Raw genomic sequence first — 19,889 nt, forward strand, 5'->3', positions numbered from 1 at the left:
AAGTATCAACATGCATTTTTCTTCATAAGATGTGGTTACATACACTAGGAACGTGTACAAGGACATACAAATTTGTAGGACAAATTTTGATTCATTTGCTCTCTTGTTGTGCTACTGATACCTGCATCCAGTATAAAAGAATTTCAAATAAACGTTTTCCTAACCCCACCTTCTTGTACATTAATGGCAGGTAATGTCTGATTAAAATGTAATGTCTGTTAAAAAAGAGTTTATATTTCATTAACTACGTGTGGAGAGCCAGAATAAGATACATTCAAACTTCAGTATTGACTTTGATGCTTATTCAAAGGAAAATAGCAAGACAGAATTTCAGGTACCCAAATTTTGAAAAGCCAGTGACAAATATGAATGCTGAAGAGTGGCCCAGTGTATTGGGACCAGAGCTTCTGAGCCAGCCAGCATTTGCTTTCACCAGTTCAAAACTGAACTGGCTTAGCTGCTGCTGCTTTGCAATGTCTTTTCCTGAAATACTGATTCTTGGAAGGCTGCTAGGAAAACTGTTTCAACAACTTCACTGTTAAGTAAATATGCAATATTATAAGGTACATCCTTCTGAAGGAGCTCCAAACACCACAAAGTTTGTGTATCTCTGTGCTGTTGGCATATCCTGATTTCTCTAGCATATATGCCTCTGCTTTGACACCCTGCATTTAGTTACATCAGGTTTTAAAAAATCTAAGGCTAGGAGGAAACATTACAGTTCCCCTGCCTGATCCCCTTCACACTGCAAACTAAATTACCTTAGCTTCAAGCTGCTACTAAGGCAAGAACTACTAACACTCTTCTTCTAAGAGAGAGAGAGTAAGCATAAATATGTGCTAAAAATCTGTGAAAAATGACACCAGATACATCTTCAGAGGTTTGAGATGGGAATGCCATAGACCTGAATTCTTGACATCTATATTTTCACATTTTTTTCTTCTATTTGAGTTCATTCCAATCCAGTACAAACTTCTTCCTTTAGATCTGGTCTCACCTGAGCCTGCTTATAATACATTCAGGCCTGTTTCCATGATGCAAACTTAAATGAACATGTAACAAGAACTGAATAAGTTATTAGAAAATTTTGAATCAGTTGTTCAGTTCCTGACATATACTTAACTAGAGTATATTTAGAGATGAAATTGACTTTATGTAAACTGCTCTTTAAATTCTTTAAACTCCTTTTCCTTTTTTTTCATTCACTTTTGGGGAAGAGAGGAATAGCAACATTTAATGATTCAATAGGTGCAACCCAGATGACAGTGTGTCATCTGTGAATCTGTGTCAGCTGCCCGTGTATTCAGCTGATCTCTGACACACAAGTAGCAACACATTGCAGTAAAACAAAGCTTCTTCATCCTCCAATGTTGTAATGTTATTTCACAGTCCAGTGAAAAATACCAGTTCCAAAAATATTTTTTCTTCAGATAAATATCCATTGGGTTGTTTCCTTTTTTTTTTTTTTTTTTTTTTACTTGGTTTCAAAAAGAAGAAACCCAGCAAACGTGGAGAAGCGTTGATGGTCCCCATGGAGGGCTCCATTTCCCATTCGCAGCCAAACTTCATCTCCCTTGGCGAGTTTTAGGACTGCACTATTTCCTGAAGTATCTGCTTTCCCTTTGGATTCATAGCTAAGGATGAATATTTTAACAAGTCAAATTTTTGTTTGTCAACAATGATCAAGCAAACAACTTAAAAAAAAAAAAATCCAGGAAGTACATTGTTATCCTGAGAAAAATTTTCTTGAAAGGCTAGCCAACATTTTTTCAGCTTTATAAGGAAATTTTGACGACTTTCTGCATTTGATCTCCTAGTCAAATTTTGTACCTCACCTAAATGCCTTATTTCATTCCTTTCTGAAGTTCTGTAATTGTAACTTATTTTTTTCCAGGACACAGGAGCAATTTTTTCATTTAAAATGAAACTCTGCCCATTGATCACAACACTACAGATTTCCTGTGATGCTTTTTTTCACTTGAATTCATCCCAGCCAATTTTAAATGCCTCCAGGCCACGAGGCTGATGTGAGTTGAGCCCCTGTGCTGCCAGCATAGGCAATGAGCAGAGACAGGCAGCTTGCTCCATCCTGAGCCTTTCATTGGAATATGGGTACATTTGATGAGGCCTAACCTCCTGGCTTTGCCTGAGTGTTGGTCCCCTTTCTTCCACTTCTTGCCTTTTATAACATCAATGCTTCAGGGGGAAGAGAAATGAAGCACTTCTTTTGCAGAAAAGATCTATTGGGGATGAAGCAGCCTCTGGTGGTGTGCTAATGATAAAAAAGCCAGTAAATGGAAGACCTTTGCTTCTTACTCATCCTCACTACTGCAGTTTAAACACTTTCCAACTTTAAAGTAAATTGCTCTGCCCTCATGTTAACAAGACTGTAACTAGTCACTGAACACTTCATTATTTCCTTTCTCTGGCAAACCAAATGAGGATAAGGATACATTTTAGCAGAATGACAGCATGATACCACTGAACTCCTACTGTGACTTGCAGTGCTAACTCCTTTCCCCGGAGTTCGAGGAAATTGTGATCAAGGCTGAATTTTAAGTCCGGGATCTGTGGTGTGTGTGGTCCTAATATGCAAGCTGAGGATGGCAAAATAAAATAGTTTTTCTTGTTCGTTATTTTACCCTAGAGAGTTTCTTCAAAAAAATGAACAGTTGTATGTTTCTTGAAATATGAGCAAGCTATCACATCCATAGAAATGTTTTTTGCATTAAAATGGCCTGGCCCTTTGCTTACCTATATAAGCTGAACACTGTATTACCATTATGCATCAAGTACACGTACACTTCCTCCACATCTTCATGTTTCATCATATTGAAGGTGAAGAAATACACCCCTGAAAAAGTTATAAAATACAACTTGTTTGCTTCATAGAGAGAAGTAATCATGTTGCAGATTTGTGCTTCTTGCTTAGAAAACATAACAGCTGCGGACAAAACTGCCTTCCAGTTGTCAGCAGATATTTTGCTTCTGCTTATAGTGTTCCAAAATCTGATTAATTTTAATTCTGCATATAGCAGGGGTTGTTCTTCCTGCACCACAGCTTCATAAGAGGGGAGATTGATGCAGCTGAAAAATAACCCATGAAGAACTGTAATGCTTCATTTCCACCACACATCTGTTGCAGGTCAGCTCACAGCTGAACTGCTTTGGGGCAAGATGGGAATGAAGAGATTGACAGGAGGCAAGAGGTGGAGGAGGCAACTGGGAAGCTCCTGCTGCTACAACATGAAGGCTGTGGTTCCGTCATCGCAGTGGCTGAATGGCTAGGAGTCACAGCAAAGCAGACAGTCCTGCTCCCTCCCCAGCCCTGGCCATGCCTCTTTCACCTGCCTTTGTGTCAGCACTAGTCTTACTGGCTGGCAAGACCTCTCTTGGCTTGCTCAGCTTTTTCAATTCTCTTTTCTGGAAAGTAGGTAACAAGAGCTATGCAGAGTGAGTGCAAAGGCGGTTAAATAGTGTCTCATCCTTACTGACCACATTTTTCACTATAGCTCCAAGAATTGCATTATTTTGTTTTGCAAATGCTCACCATTCACTGGAGCACCAAATCTGCCGGTCATGACATCAAAAAAATTCCCAACGTTGGTTTCAACACTGCTGAAGATGATCCCACTATTCTGGTTGCTGAAGTGAGTAGCCATCGAAGCCATGAATGCGACCTGCAAAAATCCAGTTCTTATTCAGGCAGTTGTTCATGAAAAGCACATGTGTAGAGCAATCAGGTACAGATTTCTTCCTGTATTTGCAGTCTGTTTATTTTCCTGACAGATGTTCTTCTAGGGCTTGCTCCAAGGCCAATAAACTCCAGTTAACAAAACTTCCATTGAATGAAACTGGAAGAAGACTAGGGTTCTCATATTCAATTGGACTATTCATGACTGTAAAATAAACGTATGGTCAAGTGTTTGCTGTTTAGAACCTTAATTTCAGATTTTATTTACTTTTAAGTCTTGCTAGAATGATGCAACAGCAACATGGTATTGAAATGGATGGTGTTTCTGAAAAAAGGGTTTTATATAGTTTTTATGTATTCCCCAATGCATTTATACTGGATATTGCTTTTAACTGAATGTGTGAAAATAAATAATGCTCAGTGAAATCCATGCAGATTAGTGTTTCTTGCTAACTACTTTAGAGATATATGAAGCACTTTTAATAGAGGCCCTCTAGAAGTGCAGCAGCTGGGACTCAATATTCAATGCTTTTTCTCTCTTATCAGTTACCCTCAGTCTTGAAAACAGAGGGTGGTGGAGACCAAGAGGGGAAAATAAGAAAATAAAAACTGCTTCAACTTCATGTTTCACTTCTTGCCATAGAAATGTTTCATGGGAAGCAGTGCAAAATATCCCACACTGGACAACTTAAATTACCCTCAGCAAGATACCAGGAAATGACACTGCCAGCTGGCCTGGTCAGGGAAAGGACTGACCTTTTCTGTAAGTCTGTCATTGCTCCCTCATTATGTCAGTAAATGAGGTAGCATCAGAATTGCTGCACCTTGTTGTCAGAAGGTCACATAGGGAATTGGCTTTTTATTTCCATCTCAACTTCTTAAATGACAAGTGTTCAATTGCAGCTGTTACTGCCCATCACAAAAATGACATTTTTTTGTGAGATTCCTGCTATGCTGGTATTTAAAAAATAAAAAAACAGCCCAAACTCCTTTTGATTTCACATCCAAACCAGAACAAAACCAAAACAGACAGTCAAATGCAAGTCTGGATCCAACAACGGAAATCGTTAGCCATCTGTTCAGAAATTTAAGGAGCTCCAGATGTGAGCTGAAAGCTTGGGCTGATTTTCCTTACCCCTGCATGGATGCATTTTCTATGACGGCAAATTGTTAATGTCTTGCTTCTCAGCCAGGATCACATCAAAGTCCATCATGTGTTAAAGGAAAGCAGCTGCAGTTCAGATTGATGGAATTTATTGCTTTTGTCTAGATTCCGTTTCACAGACTCTTTGACCCTGAGCTCCTTTTTGTAGGCTGATCAGAAGAGCACCAAAGTATGTCCTTTCTCTCTAGGTTTTGTTATGAAGTAGCAGGTCAACATGGATACATGAAGTTTTTCAAAATAATCCTGTACTTAAAACAGTATTGTATTCAAAAGTGTTTTCTTCTATACCCCCAATGACTTTAAAATTCTTAAGTGTGGTGTTAAGAAATAATATGCTATACTGTAAGCATTTTTAAACATGTCTGTTTAAAGAAATGATGGAATTTTACTGGAAAAAGGTATTGCAATATGACCTTTTATTATTCATCCTCTTTCATTACTTGGTTTTAATTACATTACTACCATTATGTTTTTGTAAGAAAAAAAATAGTGGTAGTTCATTTCCAAATTGCAAAATTACATCTGTTGAATGTAATTAAAGGTATGTTTATAAGATATTCAGCTATACCATGAGTGTAACTGTATATATTTCTACATGCATATATTATATATGTGCATATATATGAATATATTTATCTGTGTGTATGTGTGTGTATAGATATAGATATAGATATAGATATAGATATAGATATAGATATAGATATAGATAGATATAGATAGATATATATGCATACACAAGCTCTCTGCCATCTGCTGGATTCCTGGGATTTGAAGAAGCTCTAATGCAAAAGCTGTGAGATTGTGCCAACACGACAGTCGAGCTTGACAGCTCAGGCTTGAACCCGGGTTTTAATGCTCATCTGGCTTTTGAGTTTTTCATTCGTAGGCAGAATCTACATGGCCCCAAACATATTTAAAGTATCTAGACATATAAATATACAGATAACTACTGAGGGGTATTTTTCGAAACTAAAGGACTCTATCTGCACTCAGAAATTTTGAGCCCATACTTTGAGAAGCTGGATATATGTGCTTCAGCCTGGCTGTCCTGAGAAACATGACTCCTTTACTGTTTTCATATGCTGTGGGAAGTGCAATTATTTATGTGATACGTCTTGGTAGGAAAATGATAGTCCCTGCTATTCTCCTTTAATAACCCAGACACTGGCATTTTGCCCTCAAAGGAAAGCATATATGCTTCTTCCTGCCTATTTCTCAGCTGGATTCTGAATAAAGCTTTTATTTTCCAGAAAGATCTGGCAAAGCACATTTTTCAGTCAGGACAAGGGCTGTATATGCCTTTTACAGTATTAATTTACAGGAGGATTTGCTTCTTAAGTATCTTACTGTAATAAGGTGCTGGTTTACAGTGAAGAAAACCATAATCTGAGATTTGCTGCAGCCACTATGAGCCAGAGATGTTGTACCTGTAGCTCTGGGGGAATCCCAGGGTAACCCTTCTCGCCTTTGGGCCCATGATGGCCACGCTCTCCTCTTGGTCCCATATCTCCTTTGTCTCCTTTCTCACCTTTGGCTCCTTCCTGGCCAGTTGCTCCATTATTTCCATTGTTTCCATGATTTCCTGAAGGGAAACAAAGCTTTCTGTTTTATTTAAATAATTTAACACATTTTAACAGATAAGTGTGGCAGGGTCCTCTTCCACAGTTTGCAACACATGTAGTCTTCGGTGCCAAAAACCCCAGGTTGAGCTGTGATGGATAAGAAACTGCTGTGTGGTCAAGCTGAAGGTGAAGGTTTTGGTGAACAAGTTTCCAGAAGGACATTGATTTTGAGAGTTTACCCTCATGTTGTTTTGGTATTGCTGTATAAACTGGTGACATCTCAAGTAATTGCTTTGTAGGGGAGATGTGCAAGAAGACCTCAGCAGACACAAGGCTCAAGGAAAGCAAAAGTCACTTTCTATTGACGCATACCAGGTAGTCTGCAGAAACACTTTTGCTTTTCCTTTAGTATCAAAACTAATTTCCTGGTAATTTAAGTCAATCATGAGAGAATAACATAATTTTGAGTAAGATTTTTCTATCTTTAGAACACATCCACACAAATCATGGATGGCTGTATCATTAAAGTTGCTAAAATCTGTGCTAAAAACAGGACAGTGTGCATTCTCAGGGTGCTGGTTAGCTTAAAGGGGTTGTTTGATTGCATAGTGCTAGATTTAAAGAGAGACAAAATTTTTATAATCAAACTTTTCTGAGATGGCTTAGTATGAGTAAATGAGTAAAAAGACTCATTATAAAACATACATCTGCAGTATTACTTACTTCCTGGTGTTTACTGACTAAATTACTGAGCAAATGTCTATGCAGCTGACAGGATTTTAAATTTGGCTAGAATCACTGAACAATTATCATGTCTCCTGCAGCAAAAGCCTGATCTTTCAGCTCAGGGGATTAATAAATGTCATCATTGTTCTAATTCTACCTGAATTGAAATTAGGTGCTTTGACACTCTGCTTGTTCTTTGATTGTTCTCTCTGGTTACAAATTTACAAGAAGAATAGTGTTGTTTGAGATCAAATCTGATGATGAAGTGATCCTTCAGAGTTTTTCTATTAAGAAAAAAAAACACACTTCAAATGAGGAAGACAAATGGTGAAAGAAATTATACACATTTTTGTTTAGATAGAGGAATCTGCAGCTCTTAATAAGAATCATTCTTTATGTGAGCCAGAGCTGCTCTACCGGTTCAGAACAGAGGTCTGCAAGCAACATTTGATTCAATCAAGGGGGAAAACAACTGCTGTTATTCCCCTTACAGGCACAACAACATGAAATCTAGCAAATGAAGGAGACAGAAATCCCAGGGTGCAGAAGGTTGCTGCCAGATGTATGTTTGTGGTATCCTGCCGTGACAGAAAGTGGGACTCAGACATATGAGGGAAGGGAAAGCTGGGACTAGGCCACGTGCTGGTATATCCACTGCAGCCTTGAAAATATAGGTCTAGTATAAAATCATATCCTGTTTCTAGGAAGCCAACACTTTATTAATAACTAATGGATCACTGAATTGCATTTTTATTGTGATAACAGAAAATGTAAGCTTTTGAAAAGGAGACAAGTCTGTCTTTCAGTGACCTGTTCATTTATGTTGTACCTCTGCTTTAGGAATGGTAATTTCCAAATCCCTGAAGGTAGCTGCTGTAACAAAATTACACCAGCATGCAACCAACATTTTCCCTTCTCTAGGCTTTCTATTTCCATATCAATTATCAGATCACAGTATACAGTTTTCTTGTGTAAGCTGTTATTCTGTGCACATTTTTAATGTAAAAAAAAAAAAAAAAGAAAATTCTTTTTTATTATCGAAGACAAGATGAAAGAAGGAAGTGAAGGAATTTCCATGAGAGAACAGAAGCATCTGTGTTTCTGTAAAATATTGGCTATCAGTATGCTAGATGAAGAAAAGCGCTTGAATACAGTGCACAGTAACACAGCCGAATATACAAAGATGATCACAATAATCAGCTCCAGGGAACAAGTTCTTCCAAATTTCATGAGAACTGCATGCTGCTTTAAGAGAGACCAATTTTCCCTAGGGGGGTAGTAAGATTACTTTCAGTATGAATTGTGAAAGCTGAATTTAATAACAAATAGGTTTTCAGTGGAAAATACCTTAAAATATAACTGAAAATATATGTCTTCTCTGAAATTATAGAAAAACTTGTTCCTGAATCTGTCCCCAAATACTGATGTTTGGACCATTCTCTGGTATTTCATAGAATAACCTGTAATTTACGGCCTGAAATTAGACTGAAGAAGAAGTGAATTTAACTTCATCTTTACCTGGCATCCCAGGGGGCCCGGGAGGTCCTGGGGGCCCTTGGTAGAGTCGAACTCCAAAGTCACCTCGGCAGCAGGAACTGCAGTCTGGATTCTGCGGTCCAGGCTGGGGGGGCTAAGTGCACAAAAATAAGCTTTAAGTAGCTCATTCATGGAGGACATCAATCTTATGCATGTCGGTTACAGGGTCTTCATTATATGTTTCTGTTTATATACTTGGTAAGTTTTCAAAACAGTTCTTATCTGGCATGAAATTCTCACATAGCTGGGTTGTCCCTGAAGATGTTATTTTTGGAAGATTTAAAGGAATAGCTCTCAAAGCATTCAAAGAGCTATACAAATACTAAAAAAAACAACTTGTTGTGTTAAATAGTGAGGGTTTTGAAAATAAATTAATACCAAATAATGAAATTTAGATGAATATTTCAATTAGATTCACATCCTGATCCCACATTTGAACTGACCTTTGATGACAAACATGCCTATATACAGCAAGTGGTAGGACACAAGAGACTTGATTTGATTTTCAGCAATGAACTATCCTCCACTAAACATAAATAAAACTGTGTTGGACCACCCAAAGAAGATATTAAAAAAGTCTGTGCCTCATATTCCTCTTCATGATCCCAGACCTGTGTATTTACAGGCTACTAAACTTGGGAGAACCTAAAGAAGTGCCAAGACAAAAGACAAAAATTTGAACTTACCACAAGACAAGGTTGTTAGGGGCTTTTGATCATTTTTAGTGGTGAAAGTGTAACTATATGCTGACTAATATAGCAGCATTAATAAAATAATGAGTTTATTATGTACAGCTCAGGTACTGTAGTAATCAGTTTAATAATGGTTTTGTTTAAGTGGTTTTCTTTTCCATATTATTGTATTTGTATTAATGGAGACTCATTCAATTTTGACTGGATTTCATGACTTAGTTATCATAGATCTTCCAGTAGGTCTGTTGAGGCCAAGGTCCAATGTTTTGTTTTATTCCTCTACTTCCTCATTTGTACCTCTTGTTTCTTTTCCCCTACAATTCTTTCCTAATATCTTGAGATGCAAACCTGCAGTTCCTAAAATCTGGAGAGGGATAATTACACCAGTCCAACTACTACTTCTAATTCATTCTACTATTCATCTTCCTTCCCCTTCTTTTTCTTCATCCTTATCATTGTTAAATTACTTGCCTGATGCAGGCTTACTGGTTTAGTGGCAGAAAATGAGCCTCTGGCAGGATGGGAGCTGTCAAATGAACACATAGATGTGCTGTATTGCTGCCCTCTGTGTCATCAGTGATGTCATCTGAAACTTTCTGCCTATGTTTTGGACAATACCCCTAGAATTCATTCATTTCAGGAGGCTTAGGAACTTACAGATACAGAAAATTCATTTCATGTCACCACCACAATGCTTCAACTCTTCCAATGAGACGCATGCCCTGTCCAGCTGGAACCAATGATGGTGGAGTTACCATGGGAATAAAGGCCAACTTGACTGCTAAACAAATATCCTTCATATTCAAAGAGTTATGCAAAAGTTAAGACTTGCCAATGGGCAGAAGGGCTTCATATTTATGGGGTTTTGTCAAGGCTATTTTTTTTAGCTTAATTCCAGACAAGGTCTATACTTAATGAGAAAAGTAAGTTCTGCCTCTATCTCTTCCTGGAGAACCTGTTTGTATTTTTCTGGGTGTTTTGTCTCTTCGAGTTGTTAGGAAGGACATAACTGACAATCACCCAATACATTTTTTATAATTTTCCTAATATGAGAGAAGAAGCAGCCCTGCTTTCAGCTCATTTTCAGTCCTTGAAAGGGAGCCAAGTACAAGAGGACTGGAATTGTACAAGCATTTTGCACCCCCTAAAATAATAACATTGATTGTTGCATTGAGATTAAATCTCCAGCTTTTTTTAGATAGTGCTTCATATTCACGTTAAATGGGAAAGTAAACTAAATACACACCTGCCAAGAGCAAGTAAGTCATATCAGCCTAAAAATATCCAAAGACGTAGAATGGTGGATTGTAACTGAGGAAATACATGAATCCAACAAAGTGGACTGCATGTGAGACTTTCTGTGCAAATGTGATTCGCCTTTTTCACACAATGCATTGAAATCCTGAACTGTCTTAGAGAACCAGCTATTTTATCATAAAATAGATACAAGTGCTGGTCATAACCAAGTGCTATTACCTCTAAAAAAGCTAATCAGGTTCTTAGGTGTGAAATAAGTCAAGTCCTTCCAGTCTGGTTGTATGCAACAGTTTCACTGACTTCAAAATAGCTACTTATGCAAGTCTTAAATAATTAACTTACTATCTTTACTGATTTTTTCACTAGGAGAAAAAAAATTGTTCATGGTCAGCTGCCAAGAATGATGAATAGTTAGGATTTTCTTTTAATATTTAAAAGCAAAGAACTTAATGAAGAGTACATTTAAAGGAAAAATGTGTTCCTATATTAAAATTACTCTCAAACGTGACATAGAGATTAGTTGCAGTCTACTTGCCAAAGGCATCCTTTGCAGCCATTTGTGCATAAATTGTGTCAGCGAATCTTTGGCTTTGCTGCCAGAACATGAATGTGATTTAGGAGCTTGTGAAATGCATCTGACACACTGATATCCTAATACTGATAGAAAGCTGGAAGTATTTCTGAGGCTGTTTGCTGAATTTCCCATGATTTAGTATATAGGAGAATCATCTAGGCAACAGATGGTCTATAAAATTCCCCTAATTTAAAGCTGTGAACGAGTCATAATTGGAGACCCAGCCCTTTTTGACTTCCTTATTAATTTTATGAGTTTCTGTTTTATTGTCTAAGACAACACAGAAGACAGGTGATGTACCTCCACCATTCTTGGCTTCTGTTCTGAATGTGAAATAGTCTGTCTCTGTGGGCACTAAGGCCCTCCATGCCCTTTCTCCAAGCAAAGAAACAAACAAAAGTTGCCAAAATGCAGGATAAAGCACTGCTTGGGTAGCGATATTTAAAGATTTTCAAAGAGCAACCTGAAACGGAAAAATGGTCTGTCATAGCTGTCCCTAGTCACTAGGAGTTCTTGCTCTTGAGAAATATACATTATATTTTACATGAGTTGGAAGAAGTGTGGAAACTGGCCTTGCACCCAGTGCAGCAAAGACAATAACAAAGACAAATGCTCTCATCTCTGTTCCACAACAGGGAATGGACTCTTTAAACACTTTAAAGCACTTCAGCAAGAGAGTGAAATTCTTCTCTTTAGCCTCTCTTTAGCAGGATAAAGCTATTCTACCGAAAACAATCAAGAAAGTAGGAACATAGGAATTGAACAGTTTCCATATAGCTCAAGGGGAAGAGAGAGATTTGACATGAATTAAAACATGTCAGTGCCACCTTTGTTCTTCCTATGCCTAAAAATTCCTGGAGTCTGGAAGTGGAAAATACGTATTGTGTAAGCCACTCTGTGATTGATTATCCCTGTCATGCATCTGCTAGTGCTCCATTTCATTTTAGCAAGCCAAAAATCACATCATTTCCCCAGAAAAGATTGCTTCTTGGAGATGGGCTGGCAGGTAAATGACTGCCATCAGCTGTACTCAGACTTGCTGGGCTCATTTTTAATGTCACAACCAGTTCCCTCAGCAGGCAGCTCCAGACAAGTTGCATTAAACTCTCTGATGAGAGACACATGCAGCCCAAACATAGTGACACTTTCTGTGAGGGAGAGTTTGAGCCCTAAAAAGTTGTAGTTTTACATTAAATCCTGCATTATCTGAAATTGTATAGGGTTAAAAGGGAATCTTTTGTCCCTGGTCTGCAGTACACAGCTGCAGAATTCTCCCTGTAGTAAAGAGGTCTGCGCACACTAGCAGACTCTTTGGACTGTATACCTTATGTTTTACACAGTTTATATTCTGCTAACACAGTTTAACATGCCTACAGTTAAATATCTGTTTTTCTGAGTGCACTGGAGGAACATTTAAATCCTGACCGAGAAATACAAAAAGCACTGTAAAGTTTTAATACAGGGAATACAGTGGTGTATTAAACCTATTCCCATACCTGGATGTGTTTCAGTTCTTCAAGACCAGAATAAGATTAAAATCAAATCTCTTCTCTGCTTATCATGACACAGCTTATTATTCAACACTTATGTGCATGTCCTTGATTTTGGCAATTCAAAATATCAAATTTTGATCTGAAAAAATTTAAAAACCCCAGAGGATAAAAGGTGAACTATACAGGACTGAAACATTTGTATCAGCTGTATGAACAAAGCACTCATGTTCCTGCTGTTACTAAAACACATTGATCAGAAAAAACCCTTCATTTGAGTGGAATTTTGTTTTGCCTAGTGCTAGAAAAAACTTCATCTTCTGCCCTTCAGATTTTTTTCTTTCAAATTTGGGCTGAAATGTTTTGTGTATTATCTATTATGCCATTTTCCTGGTTTTATAAACTAATGACTGTAAAGTGCCATGAAAGGCATAAAAAGATTCCCAGTTTAAAATGCAGATACTGCAGACGATTTAGAGTTTCATTGTGAGCCTTTTTTCTTCTTAAACTCTCAGTTGTTTTAAATTATTAAATCTACTCATTACACTAGTATCTTCTTTTTCAAGCTACTCCTTAGAATAAAATTTTTGAACATTCAGAATTTCATTATGTTTGTCTCAAGCTCAAGAGATATACTTTAAAGACATCATTTTCAAGTAAAATTTTTCTCTGCTAATTGAACCTCTCCAAATACCTCTAGAAATTCTGTAATTTTCATTCACATCCAAATGAGTTAGCAATATCTAAAACTTTGGTACATTAAATAATTAATACCTTGGGATAATTAAGACACTGTATTTCAGAATTTCACAGGTTCCCACCTTCAACAGAAAAAAGCGCTGCTGCCTATATTGAAATCAGTGTCCCCAACCACTGCTAGTTCTACCAGCTCATTAAAAGATCCTATAAAGCAACCCAGCAGGATACAGACCAATACACAGCTTTAATAAAATTATTTCATAAATATACCACTAATAATGTTAGCAAAAGAATAAAATATCTCATTAGTTTTAAAGATATCTTTAGAAGATTAATTCAGAGTACCTGGACTCTATCTGAGGTAGTCAGTTCTACATCATCTACCTCTGGTCTCAGGACTTTATGGTCTGTAGATGTGCTATTAACAACAGTCCACTCTATTAGTTGATTCCGCTGTTTCAATATTTCCCTGCTTCTGGAACCTTTGTGACCAGTCTGGTGGTGACTTTGCAATATTTTGGCCACGGGTTTATAAGATCTTCTGCTCACCTCCATGTATTCATCTTGACACAGGCAAAATGGAAGAAAAAATAAAGCCAGTAGATGCCAACTGATGAAATCCTTCTCTGCCATGTTATTCAAAATAATTTTTCAGGAGTCCAGCAAATGCCTTGCAGAAGGAGAACCTCTTTGCTGCACCAGAAGTTATGTGGTCCCTTCAGCTTTTCCACTAGTAAGCCTGGCACTGAGACCAGTACCAGGTTTTATACAGTTGCATGCAATAAATAAAACTAAAAATGCCAAAGTGACAGGATCCTTCATCCAAAATCAGTCATGCTCCTTTAAACAAACCAGGCATTATTCACCACTTCACTACCACAAGGAAAATTGATTTGTATGCTGGAAATGACCACAGCATTTAATGGACTCCTGTGGTTCCTATTTGGGGGCATTAAAAAATGTAGCACCTTTCCTTTGGCATGTTTTTGTTTAAGTGTGAAAAAATGTGATGGAAATGGGGAACATGTGGCTAATGGTTTACGCTCCTTGATTAGACATGGAAAGGCTGTGAATTCACACTCTTAAATGTTTTTTGGACACAGTCACCTTTCTTATTTGCCAGGAAATTCACACACACAACTGCGTCAGCCCAGTCCGAAAAATCCTTCCAAAAGCAATTAGGAAACAAAAGCACAAGAGGAGCTTTTGCATATGATCCTGACCCAATGGCTGTTTCTGACTATGCTTTTCATTCACTAGAAGAAAAATATTGAATTTCTGTCAGTTGGCCAACAGTGGAAGGAGACCGGGTAAGTAGCTTTAAAAAACTGGGTTGAATTCAGATTCTCAGAGCCCCATTTCTCAGCAATATTTCAGCATACTTGGCCAAGTAGTATTTTCTCTCTTGAGTTCCTAATGTTTTCCTAAATGTAATTGCCAAACCAAGTCTTGTGTTTTCACTGCCAAGTAAATATAAATTTACCAGGGGCTTCTTTCAGACTAAAAGAATCAAATTATATGTATATAATAATAATATCTGACACAGGCTGGCTCGAAAGGTCGAGCTCTGGTGTGCCCTCAGTCAGAGGGAACACAGCGTCACTTCCACGACGTCCTCAGGGAACGCCTTCGGTGGCACAGTGGGGCGCAAGCTGGACGCGCGTGCTGCTTCCTCCTCAGAGGAGGCCCGACAGGCAGCCGTGTCTGGGCTCGCGTCAGCCCGGAGGTAAAGGAACAGAGAGGGGCCTCTGGTGTGGGTTACAACACAGGTTTATTGCCAGACGGTCCAGGGACCAGAAAGGCCCCAAGGGAATCAGTGCATGGCTTTTTAAGGGGGGGGGGGGGGGGAACAAGGTGGGGAAATGGGAAGCAACCAGTGGAGTACAACCAAGGGGGAGGATACAATTAAACTTGAACCAATGGAGAAAACAGGGAGGCGGGAGTCACAACAGGGAACCAATGAAAAACGGAGAAAAGGACAACTTTCTAGAACAGAGGGAGGTAACTTGGGTCCGAGAACCACCCAGGGGGATGTGGCTTAGACCTCTGAGCCATCCCATGATCCGCCCTCTAACCCACTGTCATGGACAGGAAAATCCACCCAATGGATGGCCCTGACTTGAGTGGCACGTAACGATCTTGGCTCCTGAGTGAGCTGAGCCACCCCAACAAATATCCTTCTTTTACTTTTTGAACCACCCACTAGTATTCTCTAGAAAGCCGTAACTGCAGAATGGAGTTCTGTATACGCATCCACATGCACACCCAACCTTCCCAAAAGTGAGCAGCTCCTTGGTCTGTGAAAAATTCTTCACTGGTACATGGCTGCAAGAACGTTACTGAAGCCGTCAGTCCCAGGAATGGTCCCCAGCCGCACAATGTGATGGACTGACTCATACTCAAGTTGTTCAAGGTTGACCACCCTGCTCAGCTTTTGACTGGGGCTCCTCTGAGGTGTTCTGTGGCCCTAAACTATCCCTCTTTTTTTCTTTTCTGTTTTTTATATTTTTCCTTCCTCTTCGGTTGCTTGATAAATGTGAGGGTCAATGTGCAGGGTGCTAGAGTAGATGTTTTTAAATCAGGAGGCTGCAGCTGCATGCTCAGGGATGGGGTGTGAGGGAAATGGGAATACCAGGAGCCTGTTGGGATGTTGGTGAATGTTTCATCCCTCCAGAAAGTAGTCTTAGAAGCTAATGATGTGGAAATGTCCCCCAGGTTTAATTTTGAGGTGGGAAATAGTGTATTCCAAAAGACATCCTGGGGACAAACCAGGGTGTGACCAACAGGAAAGCCAAGACCCACCAGTGAAATGAAGTGCTAAGTTATTCAGTAATGTAGAAAGCCTTAAGCACACCAGCATGCCACGGCAACAAAGCAAAGCTTCACAGGCACTGCTGGACAGATTAATGACCTGCATCTGCTAAAAGGCCCCAGTGCCAGTGACTGCAGCTGCAGGTGGCAGCAGCCTCTGGAGATGATGGAGATGAGGTATGGAGCATCACCAGAAATTAACCTTAATCCTTGTGAAGTCTCAGGAAACCCTGTGTTAGACCTCAAATGGGGAGAATAAGGCTCAAGCAGCGAAGAACTGGAAAGGGGCTGTGGTTCTTCTGTCAGAATGGAAGATTAACCCAGCAGAGATATCTCTGCAGGTTGTTTATACAGACTCTTGTGGGTGCTGGAAGGGGTGTGCAATTGATGTTTGCTGAGTGATGGTGAGAAAGCACTTGAAGGATGGTGAGAAAGGATTCTCTGTTTCATATTCTGGTTCTTTCTGTGGGAGACAGCAGGACAAGTCATGTCATGGGAGAGACACTGGCTGGAGATGAGTGAGAGGGGTGAGCCCTTTGTAGCTGGGGGTTGTCTGCTGGTGGCACAAGCACAAAGAGTGTCAGTGTTGGCCTGTACCCAGCCACTTGCCATGGTAATTTCCTACTCAACAGCCCAAAGAGAGGAGTGTGGGACTGCACCACTCACCCCAAGGGCAATGCCAGCCCTCACAGACACAAGGGGTCTGCAGCAGTGCTCCAGGCTACTAGAGGAAGCTGAGGGCTGGTCTTCCCTTTTTCTCATTCTCCACCAGCCAAATATAGCAGGAGTGGAAACATCATCTCCTGTGGGCTCAGTGCTTGGCCCCAAGGATAAGCATGATCCACTTGTCTCAGTGACACTCACTCTCCACTCCCAAGAACAGAGGTGGCTCTTGGTTATCTCAGCCCACAGGCTTGCCAGGCAGAGCTGTGTCTCCTTGCTTCATGCTTTTGTTGTGTTTATTGCCCCTATGTTAAAGATTTAATGGCAGGAACCTTTAATTGAAGCTTAATTCAATTGCAGTGAATTTCAATCTCAGATTCCCAAGGCAGATATTCAGAATTATTAAATAACACTTCATAGATTAGATCTTGAGCCTTGCTGCAGTGTATAAATATTAATTAACTAAATAGTCTTGCAGAAGAGGCTCCTTAGCCTATGCTTTATGACTACTGAAAATCCTGATTTTTAAAAAAATGCAAATATTCTGGTTATTTCACCAGGCAAACAGAGATGGAAGGGAATTTACTGGAGAGTGAAGCAAGACTTCAGAAAACACAGTTGCAGATTCTGGAAGCTGCTGTCACCAAAGTGGGGTTTCTTTTTCAAGAAGAGAAGACCTTCTTGGTAGGAAGGGAGTTTGAAAGCCCTGGATCATGTAAAATTGGGAATGACTAAGAGACAAACATTAATTTATTTTGGCACTTAATAATTTGATTCAGCAAGTGCTGGGACAGCATTGAGGTTTTCGGCTGACATTGGGGCTTTCATAGCTTTCCAAAATCTGTTCTGAGATCTTCCTGTGGCAAAAGTTTCCAATGTGAGTAATGAACATCCACAGCACCCATGTCCCAAAAGGAGAAGGAGTAAAACCAAAGAGCTTTGGGCTTCAAAGCCACCATTTATCGTTTCATGCAAAAGCTGAAACAAGCATGTTTCTTGGCAGCTATTAGGAAGAAGAAAGATTCCTTCTCTTCCTTGCTCACTAATTGAGTCCACCTGGTCCCTACCCATCATCGCTCTTGGGTTTGATGCTACACACATTTTTTGGTCCCAATTAATAGCAGAATTTAGACTTTGCTCTTTTATTTCCAATCTTTTGAACAGAATCCCATCTGCAGATATCTGTGCTGCCCATTATTCTGCTCTGTGCCTTCAGCAAGGAGTAGCTGTCCCATAATACCATTGTCTAAAGGCAGAAATTCTGGACTCAGGACAAAAACAATGGAGGAATTTATCTCAGTCTCCATTCTTGATCTCCAAATGGTCAGATACACTCATTCGAACATGTGAACTGAACCTAAAATAACAGGACATCAAAATAGCAGAGCTTTGAATTAACTTTCTGCTAGAATAAAACACTGAAAGTGCTTCATGCTGAGAAGACGATATCTTCCTGATCTGGAGATGAGAAAAGGACTGGTCTAGAAGGTTTGGTTTTGCTTTTAGGTGCAAGACTGGTGTGTGTTGCTGGTGTGCTGACAGAGAAAATAAAATCTGACCTCTTCCCTACCTGTTTGCTATGCATTTGCACACCTAGCATCACCCTTCCAGCCTTTGCCAGCTGAACTCACACACGGTGCCACTACGTTTGCCCTGTTGGTCTCTGACAGCAGGATGTGCCTCTATCTGTTAATAACAGCCTAAGATGAAGTGAAGCACATGGGTCTGTTAATGTCAGGTAATGAGATATCAGCTAAAATGCAAAAACTGTTGAGTGAAAGCTGCTTCCCACCTTGTCTGCAGGCAAAAAATGCTCCCTGAGAAAAGGGACTGACTCTTAGAACCACGTTATTCATATTGACATTGGGAAAGTGGGTTATTGGTGAGGTCAGTATGTAAAATTGAAGGCTAGTGTTTCAAGAGGCAACAAAACAGAAGTATTATAATAAATTTTTTTTTAAAAATATTCTGTTGCCCAGACAGTCTTGTATCTGTACTTAAACATTTATGGCACCCTCACTTACAAATAATCGTGTTTGCAGTGATAATTCCTCCATACCAGACAGAGGGATAATCTGCCCCTGCAGTTTCACAAGCAAGTCTCCACTGAGACAGTAAGAGAGTCAGGCCACAGCTGGAGGGATGAGGGTCACCCTGCACCATGCCACCACGACACACTGACCAGCTCCAAATTCCCAGCCCACTATAGTTCTCTAGGCTCATTACTGCCTGGGTACCCTCCCCTCCTGCCCTTGTAGGGCTGCCCACCCTCTTGGTCTGCCTGGAACTTCCACCACACCTGCAGCAGCACAGGGATAAAACCTCCTCTCTCTGGTGCCAATGAAGAACACCCAGCACTGCACTGTCCTTTGGCTCACTGCTACAGCAGCCTCGGGCAGAGCCCTCAGACCTCAACCTGACACCTTTGAAGCCTTTTCTCACCTCTGTGCTGACCACTGCAAACCCACAGGAACAAATGAAGTATTTTCATTGAAAGCTTCTGGGATCTGCTCCTTTTTCTGTGGAAGTTTTGGTCAGTAACAGGGATTCAGGCAAAACCCACCAGCATCCCCCAAGAGAGCCTCCAGAGTGGGCCACCAAGAGGAAGGCAGATTCATGGGGCTTTCCAGGTGTTTGTCACCCAAAAAAGGGCTTGCAGTCACTGCCCATGCATCACCTGCTCCATGGTTAAACATTTTGTTGTCCTGTAACCCACAGCCACTGGGCTCTGCAGACAGTGGCAGTGCAGTGAGTGCTTTGTGCAGTGAGTGCTTTGTGCAGTTCAGCTAGTGGTGTCCAAACTGTGTGTGGTTTGGGACCACACCAGTTCCCTGGGGAACATAGCAGAGAAGTGTGTTTTATAGGTGTTTCCCAAACTGGTTTTAGGAAGCTATCACTAGCTGTGGAGAATGAAAATAGGGAAAATCCAGCTCCATTACATGTCATCTGCCCTCACCCAGTTCATGTGATGTCTGAATTCTCCCTAACTCTGACTTTTCCATCAGTCTGGAAATCCTCTT

The 19,889-nt window shown here is 39.9% G+C and overlaps 1 protein-coding gene across 2 annotated transcripts; it reads right to left on the reverse strand.

Moving 5' to 3' along the window:
- Nucleotides 1-1,474: 1,474 nt before the first annotated feature.
- C1QTNF3 (C1q and TNF related 3) lies at nt 1,475-19,711 on the reverse strand. Of its 2 annotated transcripts, XM_069002174.1 has the most exons (7): nt 19,689-19,711; nt 13,741-14,005; nt 8,666-8,777; nt 6,287-6,441; nt 3,551-3,680; nt 2,755-2,854; nt 1,475-1,634 (listed from the first exon to the last, which is right to left on the reverse strand). In XM_069002174.1, exons 1-7 carry the CDS (start codon nt 19,709-19,711, stop codon nt 1,475-1,477), a joined length of 945 nt encoding a protein of 314 aa, XP_068858275.1. The 2 variants fall into 2 exon arrangements, with proteins under 2 accessions (XP_068858275.1, XP_068858274.1); XM_069002173.1 differs by lacking the exon at nt 19,689-19,711 and having other exon boundaries at nt 13,741-14,028.
- Nucleotides 19,712-19,889: the final 178 nt, after the last annotated feature.

The sequence above is a fragment of the Aphelocoma coerulescens genome (assembly GCF_041296385.1).
Source record: "Aphelocoma coerulescens isolate FSJ_1873_10779 chromosome Z unlocalized genomic scaffold, UR_Acoe_1.0 ChrZ, whole genome shotgun sequence".
NCBI lineage: Eukaryota > Metazoa > Chordata > Aves > Passeriformes > Corvidae > Aphelocoma > Aphelocoma coerulescens.

Bases quoted from the DNA above. Each gene is read 5' to 3' on its own strand.
- C1QTNF3 (XM_069002174.1), bottom strand. From the start codon at position 19,711: ATGTTCCCCAGGGAACTGGTGTG. The intron at 14,006-19,688 runs GTCCCAAACCAC...GGATTTCATCAG, and splicing joins TTCCCCAGGGAACTGGTGTG to TTGGCATCTACTGGCTTTAT. The intron at 6,442-8,665 runs GTAAAGATGAAG...GTTTCCCTTCAG, and splicing joins CGGGCCCCCTGGGATGCCAG to GAAATCATGGAAACAATGGA.